The 22,090-nt window shown below is 41.5% G+C and overlaps 1 protein-coding gene across 15 annotated transcripts in view; it reads right to left on the bottom strand.

Annotated features, from left to right (window-relative positions):
• The window catches only part of CATSPERE (catsper channel auxiliary subunit epsilon), a 178,293-nt gene that overhangs the window by 20,869 nt on the left and 135,334 nt on the right, over positions 1-22,090 (bottom strand). For 13 of the 15 annotated variants that reach the window (XM_073011892.1, XM_073011894.1, XM_073011893.1 and 10 more), the window contains 3 exons: positions 13,188-13,287; positions 10,167-10,253; positions 2,630-2,787 (listed from right to left, as the gene is read on the bottom strand). In XM_073011892.1, coding sequence (XP_072867993.1) covers positions 2,630-2,787; positions 10,167-10,253; positions 13,188-13,287 — 345 coding nt within the window. The remainder of the gene's footprint in view (positions 1-2,629; positions 2,788-10,166; positions 10,254-13,187; positions 13,288-22,090) is intronic. The other 2 variants (XM_073011898.1, XM_037986083.2) reach the window with 1 other exon arrangement.

Below are 22,090 nucleotides of genomic sequence, written 5' to 3'. Positions count from 1 at the left end.
TAGTGTTAAAAGACAAACAGCACCCATTTTTTCTACCACATGGCTTAAAATGTGGATCAAGTATTTCAACTGGGACAAAACGAAAGATCTGTTGAAATGTTGGTGGAACTACTGGCTCTACTGGACTCACTGAGAGATGCTATTTCAGTTTCTAGTATGACACCGTTTATAAGAAATCAAAAGTAATTTTGGCCACATACAATATTATCCTTACAAACTGACTTTAGATCCTAATTCCTAGATAAGCCAAGACTCCACTTTACTTATCTCTTGACTTGGGTTAATTAATAATTTTATTCACATTCTCCACTTGCTTATCTATTTTATGACTACTTGATCTATCAAATTCTGAGAAAGATATATTAAAGTCTCCTAATAAAACTGTGTTTTTGTCATATTCTTACCCTGTTTCTAATAGTTTTAGTCTCATGTATTGTCTGGCTTTTTGTTGGGTACATAAAATTCATGAATATTTTATCTTCCTTATGGATGATACCTCATATCACTCTAAAATATCAGTTTTTTAGACCCATTTAATGTCTCCTATTGTCAGTGCACCGGTAGGCATCCTCTTACCGTCCAACTTTCTAGATGAGAATTAGGCATAATACTTGTTCCCCCATCCCCAAACCAGGAGGCCCATGTGAGTTTCCCTGAGTAGTTTTCTGAAGCCCCCTCTTACTTGTGGGGAAGCATTCTTGTCCCCATGGCATTCGGAAAAGGCTCCTGGAAGAAATCCTCTCTGTTAGCCTTTCTTATGAACTCCCAGCCTTCTTTCGAAGGTGCCTTTGAATAGCTTAGAGGCTAATAGTGGAAATAACCAGTTTTGAGACACCCTCTTTTCAAATCCTGCATTGATAATCATGGTTTTAGAACATGTTTGGGACATCTCTGTTAGTGACAGTCACCTTTAAATATCCTGTTTTACTGCATTTTAAAAAATTACCTTTCTATTTTTGTCCTCATTTTTCTTTTATTTGAATAACTCACTGGTCTGCCCCTTCCTCATCACCCCAAATTCCTTAACAGTGGGTATCCCCTAAAGCCCTTCCATTCTCTATTTATAATCAGTCAGCTAACTTATGTACGCTCCTTGAATCCCCATAGAAGGTACCCACATCTGTATTGTTAACTTTTTATCATCAGCTCTTCCTTTCCACTCCGGGCCCAGATTAGAAATCTTAACTGTTGATAGGACATCTTCACCTAGATATCTCACTGTCCCCTCAAATTCAAAGTCAGAACTCTTATCTCAACACCTCACCCAAAGAAAAACCACCCCATTACCTATTGTGGTCAAAGGAAATACCATTATTTTAATCACCTGGTCTAGAAAACATGAAACTATATGGAGTACTTCTTTACTTGCCACGTTAGGTTGATATAATCTCTCGCCATCAGACTCTTTTTTCCCTTCTTTCCATTCTTACTGCCACTCTGCCTTCCTTTGACCTCTTTCCTTGTTAACGTCACTCTTCTCCATTATCCATGTAGAGTTTATTTTTACTTTTATTTTACTTTTATTTTTTTGAGAGGAAGTTTCGCTCTTGTTGCCCAGCCTGGAGTGCAATGGCGCAATCTCAGCTCATCGCAACCTCTGGCTCCCGGGCTCAAGCGATTCTCCTGCCTCATCCTTCCGAGTAGCTGGGATTACAGGCATGTGCCACCATGCCCGGCTAATTTTGTATTTTAGTGGAGACAGGGTTTCTCCATGTTGGTCAAGCTAGTCTCGAATTCCCAACCTCAGGTGATCCTCCCGCCTCGGCCTCCCAGAGTGCTGGGATTACAGATGTGAGCCACCGCGCCTGGCCTGTTTTTCTTCCGTACCATTCTTTATGCTATTCTGAGGCTAATTTCCCTTGAACTATGCTTTCATCACACTGCTTTCCTTGTGAAGACACTAATGAGGGTCTCTAGGACATGCGCTGAAATTTACTTAAACATTATGAATTGTTGTAAGTTTGTCTCCCTCCTTTGTTTTCTACCTTCCTCATTTAGGGCACTTTTTGCCTTCCTTCGTGACTCCACAGGCCATAGACAATATGCTAACCTTTTGCTAACATTTAGCTGCATTCCGTTATCAGTGTGATTTCTTTTACGGGAAGCGTCTGTCCTAGTCTTGTGGCAATGTAAATTCTACTGATGTTCTGTGTTCTCCAGAAAGTTTTCTTTTACTGCTCAAAATAGCATTAATCTTTCCCATCTCTGAATTACTATTGTGCTGTCAATAATGCAAATAATTATATTTGAAAAATATCTCCTGTATTTTGCTCTGATTTAACTTTTCTTGGCTTTTATGTGCACCCCTCCCCCCACTCCTCCTTCTCCAGGCAGCTTAATTGTAAATACCTTGAAGGATGAGACTATGCTTATATTTGGATCTTTCATGGCAACTGAACCCAGGAAAGTCCTCAGAATGTAACTGTAAATTGATTAATTTAATTAACACTTAACATAAAATCTTCTACCCACATAGAATGTTTCATGTGATTGCTACAAAATGAAAAAGCAAATATGTAAATAACAAGAATAACAATGATTGAATGTATAGGATGCATCAAATTAAAAAAATGAAGATTTCATTTTGAAGAACTAATGCTAACACTATTACAGTAACACATATATTCACCTATAGTTTGGATCCAGGATCTTCACACGAAATACATACATTCCAGAATGGCCCAGGGGCCAAAATATATGGTTACCATTAGAACTGTTGATAATCTCGTATGGTTGATTTAAGTCTCCTGGTTTTCCCATAGTATAAGAAAAACAGTGTATATAGTTCTGAACAAGAAACAAAGACAAAAATTTTAAGGTCATTTTATGACTCTGATAAGCAAAATTATAGTCTCATTTATCTTGAAAAATTATTTAGAGATGTAATGGCTATTCCCTTCTATTTTACCACTGCAGTGCTCTATATAGCCCTTTAAGAGCTACACTGGGTTAAAATTTGATAAAAAGTGATGCTTAGTGAAAGTAAATGTATTTATAAACAATTAAATTAGACTGTTGAGAATATGTAAGCATATTATTTTCCTAAATCGACAAAATACAAAATGCTCCAAAGATGCTTAAGTGGGGACAGAAACAATTTTGATCACAAGATACAGACACAACAGTCAAGATGGTACATCCTTGGGTTTTTATCTTCCCCTAGGATCTACATTTAGCCCCATTACCACTACCATGTCTTTCTATGGGTCTCAAGATACAAACTGTCTCCTGCCTGCCTTTGAAAAAACACAGATGAAACAAGCCTGTATTTTTAAAGGTTACTCTGTTAAAACAAACACAATGAAAGCAAATGATTATTAAAACTTGCAGATACCTGATCCTACTATTACATGGCACTGCTTCTGGGTTCTTTTAGATCCTGTATGTTTTCACATTCTACTTAAAGGACTCTTCCTCTACCATTCTTGCTCTCTGAAAGCTTCTCATCTGAAGGAAACAGGAAGCCTTACAAGGTCATTACTTTGGATGTGTCTGAGCTTTTGTCTATCAACATCCTTCAAGGTTGCATGGTTTGGATGCATCCCTCAAAGCTCACGTGTTGGAAACTTGATCCCAAAAGTTGAGATGGGAAGTGAGGTCTAACGGGGCCCACCAGGGGTTTGGATCACAGGAGCACTACCTTCATCAATGAGTTAATGCTGTTATCGTGGAGTGGGTTGCTTATAAAAGGAATGAGTTCAGCCCCCCTTGCCTGGCCTCTCACTCGCCCTCACCCTCTCTCTCCTTTTGCCTTCTGCCATCTGATGATGCAGCAGGAAGGCCCTCACCAGATGCCAGCTCCCTGATCTTGGACTTCCCACCCTCCAGAATCATGAACCAATCAATTTCTATTTATTATAGATTGCCCAGCCTCTGGCATTCTGTTATAGCAGTACAACATGTACTAAGACAATGGTATTTTTCTTTTTTCTACATATCTTGAAACATTCCTCCTTCACGAACAACTTTCTAGTCAATAGAGCTTTGTGATGAATCAGCTCTTGCATAGTCTCAAAGAGACTTCCTCATGGCAACTCCGTGGATGAAAATGTTATCATGATTAGATGGCAATAATGATAAGCTCTAGAGGGAAGCCTACTGCATACTGCTGTATCCTCAGTCTGGAACACAGTAGTCAAGATACATTTATTGAATTAATGTGTGTTTTGTTTTGTTTTTAGGGATGGAGTCTCGCTCTGTCACCCAGGCTGGAGTTCAGTGGCATGATCACAGATCCCTGAAGCTTTGATCTCCCAGGCTCAAGCAATCTTCCTGCCTCAGCCTCCCTAGAAGCTGGGACTATAGGCATGTGCCACCATGCTTGGCTAATTTTTTACCTTTGTTTTGTTTTGTTTTGTTTTTTTAAAGGAGATGGGTGTCTCACTATATTGCCCAGATTTCTCTCGAACTTCTGGACTTAAGCAATCCTACCACCTCAGCCTCCCAAAGTGCTGGGATTACAGGTATGAGCTACAATACTTGGCCTGAAATTTTTGAAAACTGTTTTATTCAGATGCGAGGTACAATTCTGATTATGCCTGCCCTTACTTACCTGGATATCATGAAATGTGAGGATACAGACATATCCTACCTACTATTACTTCCATTCCAGTAATCAACTACAGTCGTGTGCTGCATAGCAATGTTTCGGTCACTGACAGAACACATATACAATAGTGGTCCCATAAGATTACAATGGAGCTGAAAAATTCCTATTGCACAAATACTTACCATTTCCTGACATTATTCAGTATAGTAACGTGCTGTTCATGTTTGCAGCCTGGGAGCAACAGGCTCTATCATAGCCTAGTTATATAGTAGGCTACACTGCCTACGTTTGTGTAAGTACCCTCTATGATGTTTGCATAATGACAGAATTGCCTAACAAAGCATTTCTCAGAACATGTTCCCATTGTTAAGTGATGTATGACTGTATTCTTCATTTATTCTAGGAGATGAAATAGTCATCAAAGTCTGTAGCTAATTACACAGTATAACTTTAATTAAAGAATTCCAGTAGCACCTCTTCCTGAGAGCAATGTTTGTGGATATTTGTCTTTTTTTTTTCTGTCTGTCCAGAGTCCATCATCATTTTTAATAGAATGCTGATTCCTCTTGGATATCATCAGAGTGATGGTAATTCCAAGTCCCCACCTTTCATTCCAGAAGCTGACAGGCACAGATTCTTTTGCTCCCAACCCCAGGACATAATTGAGGTGGTGGCAGGGCAACTCTACCAATCCAAGTTCTCTCCCAGGAATATGAATTAATAATGAGGGCTGCAACAATGAGAGGAATGTTTAGAGGTCATTCATCAGTGTGCCAGTGCCCCAGCCAGGTTGAAGGACAATTGTTGGGAGTAATAAAATTTTAGGCTAAAATGCATTCCAGAAAAAAATGTAACATGTTACACGACTGAGTTCAGAGTAATATGCATAGGCCATCAAGATGAGGAGGAGTTTTACATGCATATATTACATGGTAAAAATGGAAATAAAAAATTAATTTTAAAAATAAGAAAAAAGATTAGGAGGAAAAGGTGGCTTACCATTTATATTCTGGTAACCACAAGTATGAGTGGAGCCAAAAACGCAGTCTGACTAAATGGAGCAGAAGGCCCACTTGATACTCGGCTGTGTGTACGCCCCTGGCTGGTTGCCTTGGCTGTGGGTTCCCTCCTCGGGTTAATGAAACTGTGATGTGAAAGAGCAGAGGAAGTAAATAGTAACCAGGGACAGGGAACAGATGTGTCCAGCTCTACTTTGACAGACCTCTGGGAAAAGTTTGGAAGATATTTGTACAAAAAGCAAAGGAGGAGATCACAAGACGGACAGAGTTTTGTTGTGCGTAGAGTTGTATGGACCTGTACTGTCAAGGAATTTTCGGAGAAAACAGACTTGCCATAGATCCTTTGGCTTCAGTTAGAGTCATTATAAAGAATCTAAATGTGTTGCGTGCCCATGTTGCCATACCTGCCCCGTCTGTGGCATCTTTCCGGGAAGGAAACCCCCAGGCAGCAGGGGAGGGACTCAGGAGACTGACTCACGTGCAGGGTGGTGCCAGCTGCAGAAGCTCCAGGAACACAGCTTGAGCAACCTGTGCTGAGCCGAGGAGGCTTTCACTGTGTGTTAGTTTGTTTTCTGTTGCTTACAACAGAATACCTGAAACGGAGTGATTTATACGGAAAAGGAATTCATGCCTTTCCAAGGAGGCTGAGAAGTCCAATGTTGAAGGGTTGCATCTGAGGGCCATCTTCCTAGTGGGGACTCTGCACAGTCCCAAAGTGTCACAGGATATCACATGGCAAGGGGGCGGAGCATGACAGCTCAGGTCTCTCTTCCTGTTCTTATAAAGCCGCCAGTCCCACTCCCATGAAACCCACGAATCCATTATCCTGTTAATCCATGAATCTGTGAATGGATTAATCCACGTATGGGGGCTCTGCCTTCATCATCCAATCACCTCTTCAAGGCTCCCCCTCTCAATGCTGCCACATTGGAGATGGAATTTTCACATGAGTTTTGGAAGGGACAAAAATTCAAAACACACTACCAGAACTGACTAATCATCCAGGGAAGGATTTTTGAAGGATCTTGTGTATAGGCCACTGCATCCTTCGTTTGATAAAAGGCCAGGTTCAGGAGTGGGAACTTAGGAACAGAAGCCTCAATGGACACAGACCAGGACTAGTTATTCTAAGGGGAGAGAGAAAGGCTGAATAATTCCTTCTCACTGAAAATTCCTCTATTTCCCTTCTTAGCAGGTCATTTTATTTTATGTAGGTGAATTATTCTATAATTACATTTTAATCATAAACAGCATCCCTAAAACTCTGGATTATATTTATTTTTAAAATATTACTATATATCTCGATAAACTCCCAAAATCATTTTGACATTGCTTTTTGAAAAATCTGTTTCTTCTAGCATTTCTTGCCTTTGTGTACCTTTCTGCCATTGTGGTCTGTAGCACTTTTATGAAACAATATGTTGGGTTAATGAAAAATAAGTAAAAGACCCATTTTTTAATGTATCCCCACTTGAAAATATAAAATACCTTATATTTTTTGGTGAAGCGTTCTTCCAGGTCAAAAATAAACTGTGAAACTTGTCCTACCAAGTTAGTTAATACATAGGTCCATGAACTTAATTGGAAAAGGACGTGGTATATTCCAAATATGTTCCGACGCTGTGCATATATCATACAACAAAGCATTGCTGGCAAAGACTTAATAGCCTTGTGTCATCATGTATTTTTGTATATAGACATGCAGGAATATTTATATTGTTTCCTATTTCGTTATTTCCTAATGTGAATGATGATACCTTCTGACTCTTGCTTCTTTTTCTGTGTCACTGCCAGAAAGATATCACTGCCTGATATTTCCTGTTACATTATTAAAACTCCCCCCTCCCTTGCCATTATTGTTTTTTCCCCCTTCTTTTTTCACGTGAAAGTCCTCTTGATCAAACCACTCAGCCTCTTAGAAAACAAATCTCCTGGCTGGGCATGGTGGCTCATGCCTGTAAATCCCAGCACCACTTTGGGAGGCTGAGGCGGGTGGATCACCTGAGGTCGGGAGTTCGAGACCAGCCTGACCAACACGGTGAAACCCTGACTCTACTAAAAATACAAAATTAGCCAGGCGTGGTGGCAAGTCCCTGTAATCCCGGCTACTTGGGAGGCTGAGGCAGGAGAACTGCTTGAACCTGGGAGGCGGAGGTTGCAGTGAGCTGAGATTGTGCCATTGCACTCAAGCCTGGGCAACAAGAGTGAAACACTGTCTCAAAAAAAAAAAAAAAAAAAAAAGGAAAAGAAAAAACAAATCTCCCCTAGCCTCATGCATTATACTCAATTTTTAGCCTTTTTAGCCAAGGACTTCCCTGTCTAGTATCTTCAGTCACTTCGAGAAACTCAAATCCGATTCTGTATTGTGTGGATGTAGACACGCACTCAGTACCCATATTCTCCCTTTCCTTCTCAACCTCCAACTTTACCAGGAGAACCTGTGAAAATGCCACTTTTGCTTATGAGTCCTTCAGTGTTTTCCCTAAGAATGTACAGTCCCCAGAGCTACTTCCCTGATTTTTTTTTTTAAATGTAGGCGTCATTCATCCTTCTAGAATCAGAAGGACTATGCAGCAATCAGTGTAGCTCCAATGACCGGAAGGCTTTCTATTTCGTTTCAGGTATATGTTTCAGGAAGAAAGCAGCCCTGATTGCCATGTTGAGTTAAGAGACAACGTAATAATGACACCCGTCAGTGAGAGTAGCCTTATTCACGAGGACGTAACTCGTCTTTGCAGGTACCTGCTTTCTGTTATATTCAGACTTCAGACTGAATTCACCCTTTCAGTGGGGAGCTTTAAGTTTCTCATGCAGTAGAATCGAATATGTAGGGCCTGGTGTGGGCACTCCAGAGTCTTTCTAGACTGTACGCTACTATTTCAATTGTTCTTAGACATAGTCCCTAGATCAGCATATCAGTATCATCAAGGCACAAATTTTTGGGCCCCACCCAAGACCTGCTGAATCAGAAACTCTGGGAGTGGGACCCAGCCATCTACTTTAACAAGGTCTCTTGGCGATTCTGATGTATGCTGAAGTCTGAGAACCATTGTACCATATCATACCAATTGAGGCAGGCTTCATGGTTGTCAGTTACCCAGTGAGCTCACTGCTTCTTTGGAGCATGTTATTTCGGCAGAATCTTAGAATATTTAGGTGCTTTTGTAAGATATGGGGATATCATCCTCACCTATCATTTATACCTATCCCTAACTCCAGACCCCTGGATGTCCTTCAATGAAAAATCAGGAGGATAAGTTTTCTTTTAACTGATTTAATCACCAGTTTAATTCCTTATGATTTTTATTTTTAAATTTGATCTTTTTTCTTTTTTGAGACAAGGTCTCACTGTGTCACCCCGGCTGGAATGCAGAGGCGTGATCATGGCTCACTGCAACCTCAGCCACCGGGGCTCAAGTGATCCTCCCACCTCAGCTTCCTGAGTAGCTGGAACTACAGGCATGCACCACCGTGCCCAGCTATTTTTTTTTTTACTTTATTTTTGTAGAGATGAGGTCTTACCATGTTGCCCAGTCTGGTCTTGAACTCCTGGGCTCAAGTGATCCACCCGCCTTGGCCTCCGAAAGTGTTAGGATTACAGGTGTGAGCCACCGTGCCTGGCCGCCTTATGATTTTTAAATAGTAGAAAAGTACTCTTTATAATAGGCATATGATCTATAATGAATTAATTTGGTCCACAAATATTTAATGAGCACTTACAATGCATCAGATGCAGTGAACAAAACAAAATTTCCCTCATGGAGCTTACATTCTAGTAAGGGAGCTAGAAAATAAACAAGATTTTGAAAGTAGGCTATGTAACGTGTCAGTTATAAACGCTAATGAGATTAAATAAAATAGGGGAGGGAGGCTGGGCGTGGTGACTCAAGCCTGTAATCCCAGCACTTTGGGAGGCTGAGGCAGGCGGATCACTTGAGGTCAGGAGTTGAAACCAGCCTGGCCAACATGGTGAAATCCCGTCTCTACTAAAAACACAAAAATTAGCCGGGGATGGTGGCACACACCTGTAGTTCCAGCTACTCGGGAGGCTGAGGCAGGAGAATTGCTTGAAACCAGGAGGCAGAGCTTGCAGTGAGCTGAGATTGTGCCACTGCACTCCAGCGTAGCAGCCTAGGCAACAGAGAGAGACTCCGTCTCAAAAAAAAAAAAAAAAAGGAAAGAAAATAGAGAGGGACAAATATGGGCTTTCATGAAAGTGAAGGTTAAGTTTTTCCGTATGGTGGCCAGGGAAGTCCTCATCAATGACCTGACTTTTCAGTAAAGACTGAGGAAGTAAGGGAGCTAGGTAGTCTTTAAAAAGACTCACTCTTGATGCTTTCACATGTTTAACAGATATTTAATAATCTGCAAACACATATTTACAGCAGTGAAAATTAAAATAGTGACACAGAACCAACAAAAGATCAAACAGAAATTAAGATGAAGCATTTTAAATATACCATGATACAATATAAAAACAGGATTTGGTTTACCCAAACAAATTTAAATCCAAAATGTTTCCATCAAGTTTTTGTTAAGAGCAAAATGCCAGATTAGTTATTCGAAATAAACAATTTGCAAGGCAATGTGTCTCTTACCTCAGGTCCCCAGACTTCCTCTAGGGGGAGGTGCTTGTTAAGTTCAATCATGGACTTCCATGTCTGGGCTTCATGTAAACAGCCACTCTGTCAGAAGATTGCATATACATGTGGGTAGGCAGAAGTTTCCATATCAACTTATTCCTAAGTATTTAATGTTTTGTTGCTATTGAAAATTTTGTCTTTTTAAAACTTTTATTATTTAAATGTTAGCTGGTAAACAGAGGAATAATTGACAATTGATTTTTTGTATATCGATCTTGTGTTGAGAGAATTTTGTTTTGAGACAGTCTCACGCTGTTGCACAGGCTGCAGTGCAGAGAAGATCACAGCTCACTGCAGCCTTGAGCTCCTGGGCTCAAGTGATCCTCCTGCCTCAGCCTCTTGAGTACCTAGGACTACAGGTATGTGCCAGCATGCCTGGCTAACTTTTAGTTTTTTAATTTTTGTAGAGATGGAGCTTCGCTACGTTGCCATGGCTGGCCTCGAACTCCTGGCCTCAAGCCATCTTCCTGCCTCAGCCTCCTAAAGTGTTGGGATTACAGGCATGTGCTTGGCTGGGAGAATTTCTAAACTCACTTATTAATTCTAATTGTTTCACATGAACAGTTGTGTCATCTGTGAATATGACAGTTTTATGTTTTTCTTTCCCATTCTTATACCTTTTATTTGTTTTTATTATTTTTTTCTTATTACAAAGATCTTCAGGAATAGTGTTGCATAGAAGTGGTGATAACACCAGAGGTCAGGAGTTTGAGACCAGCCTGGCCAACACAGTGAAACCCTATCTCTACTAAAAATATAATAATTAGCTGGGTGTGGTGGCGTGCACCTGTAACTCTGGCTACTCGGGAGGCTGAGGCAGGAGAATCGCTTGAACCTGGGAGGCAGAGGTTGCAGTGAGCCAAGATTACGCCACTGCACTCCAGCCTGGGTGACAGAGTTAGACTCTGTCTCTAACAAAAAAAAAAAAAAAAAAAAAAAAAAAGAAGTGGTGACAACGGCCACCCTTGTTTTTTTCCTAATTTCCAAGTGAAAGTTTTCAAATTTTTACCATTAAATATAATGTTTGCTAAAATTTTTTATATCTATATTTCAATAGGTGAAGGATGTTTCTATCTATTCATAATTTTCTAAGATTTATTTATTTATTTGTTTAGAGACGGAATCTTGCTGTGTTGCCCAGGTTGGAGTGCAGTGGTACGATCTCAGCTGATAGCAACCTCCACTTCCTGGGTTCAAATGATTCTCCTGCCTCAGCCTCCTGAGTAGCTAGGACTACAGGCGCATGCTACCACACTCGGCTAATTTTTGTATTTTTAGTAGAGACAGGGTTTCACCATGTTGGCCAGGCTGGTCTTGGAGTTGACCTCAAGTGATTGTCTGCCTCAGCCTCCCAAAGTGCTGTAATTTTTTTCTGAAAGTGATCAGCTCCAAGATAGGAATTGAGCAACTCAGATACAGGCATGGATAAAGCAGAAAGATGGGTGTTTCAAGTTGCCGTAACAGCAAGCAGAAATAATACTGGGAAAAATGAGATACAGATAGAGATACAGAGAAATCGATATTGGCAAGATGGTGCTGGAGAATTGAACTATGGAGCTCACGCTGGATAGGAAGGGAAGGGAGGAAACGAGAGAGAGAGAGAAGGAGAAAGCAGAGGGTTCAATACAGCAGATGGCCAGGTTGCGTGAGACAAAGTAGGAGACTGGAGTAGTGTGAATAACAATGAGAGAGCTAAAGGATTGGGGGTTGAGGTCAGAGGGTAAACTGTTTGAACTGAAATGCATTTTTTTTTTTTTTTTTTTTTTTGAGGCAGGATCTTGCCCTGTCACCCAGGATGGAATGCAGTGGCATGATCACAGCTGACTGCAGCCTTGACCTCCTGGGCTCAAGCGATCCTCCCATCTCAACCTCCTGAGTAGCTGGGACTATAGGTATGCACCACCACACCAGGCTAATTCAAAATTTGTGTGTGTGTGGAGAACGGGTTCCACTATGTTGCCCAGGCTGGTCTCAAACTCCTAGGCTCAAGCGATCATCCCGCTTCAACCTCCCAAAGTGCTGGGATTATAGGTGTGAGCCACCATGCCCCGTCCTTAAATGTAGTTTTAATGGGGGCTGCTATAGTTGCAGTGCACTGAGATTGCACCACTGCACTCCAGCCTGGGCAACAGAGCGAGACTCTTAAAAAAACAAAAACAAAAACAAAAACAAAAGAAAGAGTTCTTGCAATACTCTGGGGAGTGGCAGGTGGAACTCAGTTCTCTTGGCTGCCATCTAGGTGGGTTATACTTCTGGATGATTAAGGTGTCTGGTAGATAAGAACATTACTTTGGAAAGAGCCATTCCTGGTTTTTTTTTTTTTTTCCGAGTGATATCTATGGGGAATATTAGAAATCAGTGCTGGTAACTTCTAGGAGGCTCCAACATGACAGGAGGTCCTCAGGGCAGAAAGGCCCACACAGGGAGGGGAAACGTGTTGACTGGGAGTGGTAAGAACACTGCTGTGGCCTACAAAGTGAACGGGTAGAATAAGGGAGATTCGCCAAGGAAGCCCAGAGCAACCCGTCACGGAGGGTGGAAGGAAATCAGCAGAGCGTAGGGACATTGAAGTCAAAGTCAGCGGGGTCAAATGATGCCGAGAAGCCGAGTGAGACGAAGCCCAGAGTGTCCATTTGACTTAGTGCAAAAGTGATAAATGTCCTAAAGCCAAAGGCAGACCCATAAATACTCAAACACTGAATACAGTTTGGAGAGAAAAGAAGACTCAGAGTTGCGTCATCCTACTATAAATGTTATTTTATTTTTTCTGACTCCTTTATGTCTGTCTTATGTGACAACAACTTCTTTTTTTCCTAAATGAATTTGAGTAGTCATATAATTTAATCTAGAGGTGATTTTTTTCCTACCCACTGCTGCCTTATTCTATTTGCCTTAGATTGCTAATTTATAAATTTAAAACAGAAAGACATTGTCTAGTTGCATGCTAAATTCTGGTTAAATCCAAAGATGCCATACCTGTGCCATAGTATTATTAAAGCTATAGTCATCCCTGCCATGTATTTCCCACACTATGAAATTTGCTCCAACGTCTTTAACGTAGCCATTATCATCAAATCTGAAAGAAACAACAAACAGAAAGATACTAGTTTAATATAAAATAGAGGGGTTAAGAGTTCCAACTTCTGAGTCAGAAGTGCTGAGGTTTAAATCCTGTCTTTATCACTTCATAAAGTGATAAAGTAACTCTGGGGGAGTTAAACTCTTGAAGTCTTGATTTTTTTTTCTGTAAAATAATAACAGTACCTATTGTTTAGGTGTCTTTTGACAGCTGGATGAAATAAACAGATGTTCTTTCATTCACCTCTCAAAATAAAACCTGATAGTAACGAAGGAGAAATGTTTTACTTTTTGACCATTTGGAACTCTAAGTTCTCTTCACTGGACAGGGTCCATCTGTTGATCAGGTGAGGGTAGCTCAGGCACTGCGGTCATGGGTGTTAGCAGGGAGAAGGACGGCAGGATGTGATGGATGGAGAAAGGGCAGAGCAGGACGCCCTGGTGTCCTTTAGCTCATATATTCACTGGCTGCCTATTATCTACTAGACGTACTAGAGAATGAAACCACAGAATTATTGTGATGAGAATGGAGAAGCTGCAGATCCCCGTAGGAGGAACCAGCTGGACGGTGTGGCTGAGTCTGGAAGGATCAGTGGTGTCGGTAAGTCGAGGTGGGACTGAGAAGCAGACGTAGCCTGTACGCTCCCTGGATCTATAGTCACGCCTAGCCCATGCTCAGAGAATGGACGACAACTTCTACCAACAGCAGACACCAGCAAGGGGACTCAAAGATGGACTGGCTACCCCTGCTTTGATGCTGGGGCTGGAGACACAGGCCCCATTGGGCTTATTTACCTCAAACTCAGTGAGTGTTCAAAAGAGCTGTAGTGCTTCATATTAATATTTTTCTCCCTGCTACCATGTGAACACAGAGGCTTGAGCTCAGAGGTAAAAGTTCAGTTCTTGATAAAGTCGTGCCTTTGCACACCAGAACCTGTGACCGTAAGAATGGTTGCACGTTTTCCTTCTCCATCAGTTACTCCCATATTTCTGAATGAAATTGTGCCCCCTGCCTGTAGGGTAGAATTTCACTTAGGACCTTAGCGTCAGGCACTTGTTTCGAGGTTGCTGGCTCTGGGACTGTCGCCCCACCTTCTCCATCTGATAGAACTTCTTGCTGCACTCACTTCTCTGTGTCTATCATCCAAAATAACAGGTCCTTGACAGTGTCTCCTGGCGCACTGCCCCATCTCTGCTGCACCTCGCAGTTGTATCTGGCTTTCTAGGTCTGCTAAACTTGCTACCACCCAACCCTTGTTATTAAAAGCATTTATAGTCCCATTCTCACAAACTGGGGACAAAAATTTTAAATGTCAAAAAGTGGTACCTGAGAATAGGTACCTTTCCATCCTATTTAGTTTTGAGAAGTCATAGAGAGATGAACTCAGAAGGTTAGTTCTCAAACAGCATGACTAGCTAGGGATTGGAGTATTGGTGTTTGGCGTCTTTTCTGATAGGGAAGAAGGCCACAGAGAATTCGAAAACTCTACTGAGAGCTCTGGAACCCTTTTGCAACAGACGAATACACACATGTGTAGGCATACACGTATTTTTGTATAGTTTCAGAGATTTGGGTCAGGCTTTAGCTAAGCTCTAATTCTAGGAGCTTTGGAAAAAACAGAATGTTTGATTGCATTTTCCAAAAGTCATCAGACTACTGAATTATTACTATTTATAGGTAATTTAGAGATGGGGTCTTGCTCTGTTGCAGAGGCTGGAGTGAGTGGCACAATCATAGCTCACTATAACCTCTAACTCTTGGGCTCAAAGGATCCTCCTAACTTTAGGACTACAGGTATGTGCCACCACACCTAGTACATTTTAAAATTTTTTGTAGAGATGGGGAGTCTCACTATGTTGTCCAGACTCATCTTCAACACCTGACCTCAAGCCATCCTCCCGCCTCTGCTTCTCAAAGCACTGGGATTACAGGTGTGAGCCACCACGCCTGGCCAGATTCTTAAATTATTAAGAACTAGTTGTAAGCCATATGTTTTATTTGAAAAAAAAAAAAAAATCCTAATTGAACTGAGCCGGCATCTTTCGCAAGAGCAATACGCTACAGTGCCATCTAGTGGCAATAAGTGTAAATTACATGACCCATAATTTCTGGATTTGTAAAGATCTTCATAATGTTTAATTTATATCATTGAAAATATCTGAAAAAATACTTGTCTACGTAAGCATGGCTTATTTTCATGAATGTTCTTTAATGTAGGGTATGATACTAATTAAGCCTCAGAAATGCAGAAATGTTACTAGTTGGCAACTCTTCCTTGCGATTTGTAACCTCCCCATGATGGCAGTTCCATTTTGGGAACTGGGAAAGAGACCTCTCCGTGGACCTGCAAACCTGTTAGACAAATCCTTGTGGCTATTCCATTGCATTAACCATGACTTTAATTTTCTGTATTCTGATGCCATCACTTCTGGGACCTTGCTCTCTCTAGGGGGTCTGCGGAAGGTTAGCCAATTCCTAGAGATAGCAAACAACTTTCCAGGAGCCCCTGCCTATGAAAGGGGGTTCTTTATTAGTAGCCCTGGGCTACTATCCTCCTACCCTCCTCACCCCAGAGGCAGACACCCTACAACCAGGGACAGTCCCTAGTCCCCAGAGCGCCACTGAAATTATTCAAAGTAGCCAATTTCAAACGTGCTTACCCTGCCTCTCCTATTCCTTCCCACAGAAACTGTAATAAGGCTCTGCCCACATTTCCCCCTCACTCCCTCTGCCTCCTGACTGACCCTGGCGTTTCCACATGTGGCCCCGTGGGGCGTGCCTTGCCCCCAGTTTCCGGGGATCTGTATGTATAATACACTTCCTTCCTGATGGTCATCTCCGCGTCTGTATATCTTACCATACCTGACTAAAGCGAATCCTCAGGACCCTTAAAACACCCACAATATCTGTTCCTGAACTCCCTGCAGGGTAACAAAGAAATCCTGCCCCATTGTTTCCTCCAGGGTTGCTTCTATGGCACTAAATTCTAGTTTGGGATTGGAGAGTAATAGACTCATCAAATGCTAGTAAGTGTGAGTAAGTGTGATGACTTCGGTTCCCAGCTGGATCACACTCCCAGGACTGGCTTCCTTCTTATGAGTGTTGGACAGTGAATCTATCATCCTTTTATTGGTCAAACTCTGCCGAGCCTTGTACCTGAGCCATTCCCTGTAACGATAAGGCATTTATTATAATCCAGAGGCCTAGACTATGGGCTAATTTCCCAGTGGCCACCCCTGCCGCTGATGCCGCTGATTCTCAAAGCTTAATTGATTCGAGTCTGCCAGAGTCTCAAAGTGAGCAGCTAAATTCACCTCTGATGAATACCTGATCGGATGCCCAGTTATCAACTATGTACACTATAATTCAGTGGAACTGGGCGCGGGCCTTACTGATCTGCCCCTCCGTCGTTGGCCTCTAGTATTCAGTTCATTATCTTAGGAGAATTGCAAGCAAAAGGTTTGATCAAGTGATTCGTAGTAGCAGAGAGACAAATAAGTTATTTCTAGAAACAAATGCTGCCACAAAAATCCCAAATAGTGCCGTTCCAGTAGACTACTCTCCCGCCTCACCCTCTCCCATCCCCCACTCGTCCTCTCATCTGCCCCTTGACCTTGTAGAGATTTCCAGCTCCCCAATTCCTCTCTCCCTCCTACCCTTCCTTCCTTCCTCCCTCTCCCTCCCTACTTTCTCGCTTTCTCTCTCTCCTTCTTCCCTTCCTCCCTTCCTTCCTTCCCTCTTTCCTTCTTCTTTCCTCCCTCCCTCTCCCTCCCTGCTTTTCCTCCCTCCCTCCCTCCCTCCCTTCCTTCCTTCCACAGAATTTCACTCTGTTGCCCAGGCTAGAGTGCAGTGGTACAATCTTTGCGCACTGCAACCTCTGGGTTCAAGCGATTCTCCTGCTTCAGGCTCCCGAGTAGCTGGGATTACAGGCACCCACCACCAGCCCGGCTAAGTGTTTTTAGCAGAGACGGGGTTTCACCATGATGGCCAGGGTGGTTTCGAACTCCTGACCTCAAGTGATCCGCCCGCCTTGGCCTCCGGAAGTGCTGGGATTACAGGCGGGGCCCCCGCGCCCGGCCCTCCCTGCTTTCTCACACAGCATCTCTCCTACATTCTCTTCGTTCCCTAGTCAGCCCATTCTCATGGCTAATCATCTGACCCCCAGTTATATTTATGCTAATTTTGCTGGTGAGAAATCTGTCAGTCTAGGTGACATTCCATTGTAGGTAATCTGTCTTATTTGTATGACAGCGTATGTGATTTTCCCTTTTTCTTTGCTGTTTTATGGCTTCATTCTGAGGTATCTGAGACTTCATGCCAATCCTCAACCTTATGATTTGGGCCTTAAATTCTGAAAAGTTTTCATATTTTCTTTCTTTTCGTTGAATGTTGCTTCTCTTTTCAACGCATTTTCTGTAATTTCCCCTTCTGGAAAAAACTATTAAGCACATATTGAAATTTGTCATTCTGCTGAAATTGTTTCTTAGCCTTTTTCTTATTTATCTGTTTACCTATTTCTGTCGCATCCTGGTTAATTTCCACATCTCTCTTTTTTCAGTAATTCTCTCTTCACGTGTAATTATGTGGTTTGTAATCCTGTTTGTAATTATGTCTAAAATTTTGAATTTAATGACTACATTTTCACATCTAGAATTTCAAATTTTTAAAAATCTGCCTTTCTTTTCATAGTCATATTATTTCATTATGATTTCTACTTTATTTTTCCTCTTTATTCATTTTGAACACATTTTCTATATTGTTCAGATTGTTCTGTTATTTTTAAGCATTTGTTGTGTGTGCTCATTTTTCAACTTATTTTATCTGCTGACTCGCCCTCATGAGGGTCCATTTCCTTAAATGTTTGTAAATTTAGGTGATCAATTTTTTGATGGTGGTGATACTTTTCCAGTAAGAACATTATGTCTCTGGATTTGCTTTTCTAATTACCTTTGTTTCAAGGGGTTTGCTTAGGGGTTTCAAGTCTACTTGATAATTTTTAGCTTCATTTTTCTTGTGGCACTTTCTATGACTAAACTTTATTCCTATTAGGTGTAAGTCCAGATCCACATCCATAGGAGGCCTGAGGTGGACATTTTGGTGGACATCTCCTATTCTTATAGGAGGTATGTTTTTGCCTACAAATTCATGTAAGTTACAACCTTCCTTGTGGCTGACCTGGGCATTAAGCAGAGTTTTCCAGTCAGTCTCTCCCTCTCTCTCTCTTTTTTTGGACTAGGTAGCTCTTAATATATCCTGAATTTACGAAATAGCCTCTTGGCCTCACAAGGGCTTGAAAACCCAGCTTCCAATGTCTAGTTCCATCATCCTAGGCCAATACCCCTGGATCACACAGGCAGGCTGAAGAGCGTTGCTCTAACTTTCAGTTCTCTCTTCACTTCTGCAGAGTGCACCTTCTTTCTTTCAAGTTTAGTTATGTACAAAATATTTTTGTTATGCTTTATCCAGGATGACGTGTCTATCACGGGTAGGGAGTGACTCAACTTAGCTCAGTCTGCTACATTACTATAATCAGAATGACTAATTTTTAACCTTCCCTTCTTTATCCTCAAACTGTAAACATGCTCATCTATCTTCCTCTTAAAAAAAATCCAGGTTATATTTTGTGTTTTTCTCTATAGGTAAATTCCTGTCTCTTTTTTCTATTTTCCAGCCAAAAGCTGAAAAAGTGGAGACTACATTTTGCCTCTACTTGTAAACTTCTCGTTTATTTTGCAAATCCCCTGCAGTCTGGCTTCTGTTCTCCCCATTTCGTAGAAACTACTCTCCCTTGAGGAGCAGTAAGGAAGCCACTCGCTGCATCTGAGTGAGTGAGGTGAAGTTTAATCGGAGAAGGGTAACAGAGGCAGAAAATCAAACCAAACCTTGGAAGTCATTGTAAGGGCTTGGCTTTTACTCCATTGTAAGGATTTTGAGCTTTGGAGCAATGTCCTTTGACTTTGTTTTCAAGGTTTTACTCTTGCTGCTATATGGAGGCAAGAGTGGAAAGAGAGAGAGCAACAAAAAGGCTGTTGTAATAATCCAGGTCAGTGATGATGGCTTGGGTCTGTGTAACAGCAGGCATTGACAAATAGATAGACCCAACAGGCTTTGCTAATGGATTTGATGTAGGGTATATGAGACAGGGAGGAGTCAGGGAGATTCCAGTTTTGGCCAGATCAACAAGAAGGATGGAGTTGCTATCACTTAAAATGGGGAAGGCTACTGGAGGAGCAGGTTTTGAGGGGAAGATTAGGAGTTCGGTTTTGGACAGGTTATGTTTGATATATCTATTGACATCTAAGTGGAAAAGTGATATGTGTATTTAACATCTCAGTGGATGTGTGAGTCTGGGGTTCAGGAGCTGTATCTGATTGCATTTTATAGACCACCCTGCAGTTAGATTTGAGCCACGACAATAGGTTCTGGATAATGTGGCTGGAAACCACCTCTAGTTCTGAGCCTTTAAAACATCCCATACAATCCTCCAGTCTTTTTCCCAGACATGGTGGTGAGCTAGGAGAGACCGCGTCCGGATGATGTAGTTCTACATATCAGATGATGACATGGAGAGTTAGGCACTGGGATTTTAGGGTTTATTTGTTACTGCAGCATAGCCTAAGCATACTTGACAGATACAAGGGGAGATGGTCAGGCTGTAGGAGCAGTGTTGGGATATATCAATATATTGAGACATCCAGGCCCATGTGACTGGATGACGACATTCAAAGATAAAGTTGAGATGGGGAAAAGAAAAGAAATCCCTGAGCCTTGGGGCATTCCAACACTAAGAGGTCAGGGAGAGAGAGAGCCAGGTGTCAAGCTTCTGGGCGGGAACGTCTGTAGTGCGAGCGACGAAAGAGAGAATTAAATATGGGTGATGTTGAAAAAAGCAAAAATATTTTTGTTTAGAACTGTGTCCAGTGTCACACCGTGGAAAAGGGAGGCAAGCACAAGACTGGGCCCAATCTCCATGGTCTCTGTGGGTGGAAGACAGGTGAGTGGCTGGATTCTCATACACAGACACCAAGAAGAACAAAGGCATCATCTACGGAGAGGAGACATGGAAGGAGCAATTGGAGAATCCCAAGAAGTACATCCCTGGAACAAAAATGATCTCCACTGGTGTTAAAAAGAAGGCAGAAAGAATTGATCACTGCCTCATTTACTCACAAACCAGAATTGTCTCATTATTTTATGTGTACTTTAGTGTAACTGATCTCATACACCGGAATTCAGGTCATGTATAACTGGCAGAATATTTTTGTGGGACAGCCCTGACAAGTAAGACTGGCTTCTGGTTAAATGAATATGATCAGTTTTTTTGAATTTTGACAGTAATTCACACTCAGTAAATGCTATCCCTGTTTCCCCTTCTAAAGATATGATTGGACTTGATGAGTAATGCTCAACTTTTCACAAAGGCGAGAATGCCATCCTCAAACCTATTGGAGACTAGCTTTTAATTTAGATGTGTATAACTAGTTATTTGAATATATTTTAATACTGGAAAAATCCTTGCCCTGTCTCAGAACCAAGCAAGACTCACCTGTTTTTTTCTTTCTTTCTTTCTTTTTTAAATTTGTGTTCATTTGCCTGTGAAAGGCAAGGGCTGAAGATAAGGTTGCAACGTTTATGTTTTTGGTCTTAACTCTGCCAGTCTAATTAGAATTTCCTGTATCTAAAATGCTGCCTTTTACTTATTGAAGGGCATTTTAATGGTTTTTGTGTCATATCAAATAAAAACACTTCTCACACTTATAGATGACACTTGTCATCTTTTAAAAGTCAGTGTGACAAGAAATAGTAGCAAGTTAAACTTTACTCTCAGACTCTTTACTAAGTCAGACTTTTAACTTAGGATTGTCATTAAACAGCCATTCAAAAACATAAAACTGTAGAATTCCTGTGTATGTGTGATTGACAATGGCACTTTGCCAACTTATTAGAAAGGATTAAAGTAGAGGAGTTATATACAAAATTATAAATTATAGGTGATCATAAGACTTAAGAAAATTAAAAACAAAATCTCAGATCATGAAAAAAAAAAAAAGAAATCAGGGAGAACTAAGTAATTCAGGGGGTGCTACCAGCAAGGAAGCAGGAAAACAGGAGAATGAGCTATCCTGGAAGCCAGATGAAGAAAATATTTCAAGTAGGAGTAAATGATTAACCATGTCAATTCTTGTTAATGAGATCAAGGAAGGTGGGACCTGAGCATTGACCATCGGTTTAGCTGAATGGAGGTCACGGATCATGTTGGCTGGCGGTGCCAATAGAGTGGTGAGCACAAAGGCCAGACTGAGGGCGATTTGGGAGAGAATGGGAGAAGAGTTGATGACAGTGACCATAGAAGCTGAAGGGCTAGTAGGGTCAAGACAGGGTTTTTTGGTTTGTTTTTTTGTGATCGTGTTTGTTGATTTTGTTTTGCTTTATTTTTTGGTGGGAGAAAGACCTGTATATTTCTAGGATGAGTCAGTAGAGAGGGAAAAGTTGATGATGGAGGAGAAGAAGGAGAATTTCAGGAGCAATGTTCTTGATTAGGAAAACCGGTGGGGATCTAGCTTACAAATGGAGGGACAGGTCTTAGACAGATACACAGACAGTTCATCCATAGTGACAGGAAGGCAGACAGAGTTCCTGGTACAGTTGCTTGAGGATGGACAGATATGGTGGTGGAAGTTTGTGGAGGATCCCTTCTAACTGGTGTCACCTTTGAGTCATTCATGTTCCTCATTCTCTTTCCCTTACCACTCACATCTATCAATTATCAAGCCCTGCCTATTATAATCACTCATTTTCT

Source organism: Chlorocebus sabaeus, chromosome 25 (assembly GCF_047675955.1).
Source record: "Chlorocebus sabaeus isolate Y175 chromosome 25, mChlSab1.0.hap1, whole genome shotgun sequence".
In the NCBI taxonomy this organism is placed as follows: Eukaryota; Metazoa; Chordata; class Mammalia; order Primates; family Cercopithecidae; genus Chlorocebus; species Chlorocebus sabaeus.
This window is presented reverse-complemented; position numbering and strand designations above follow the sequence as displayed.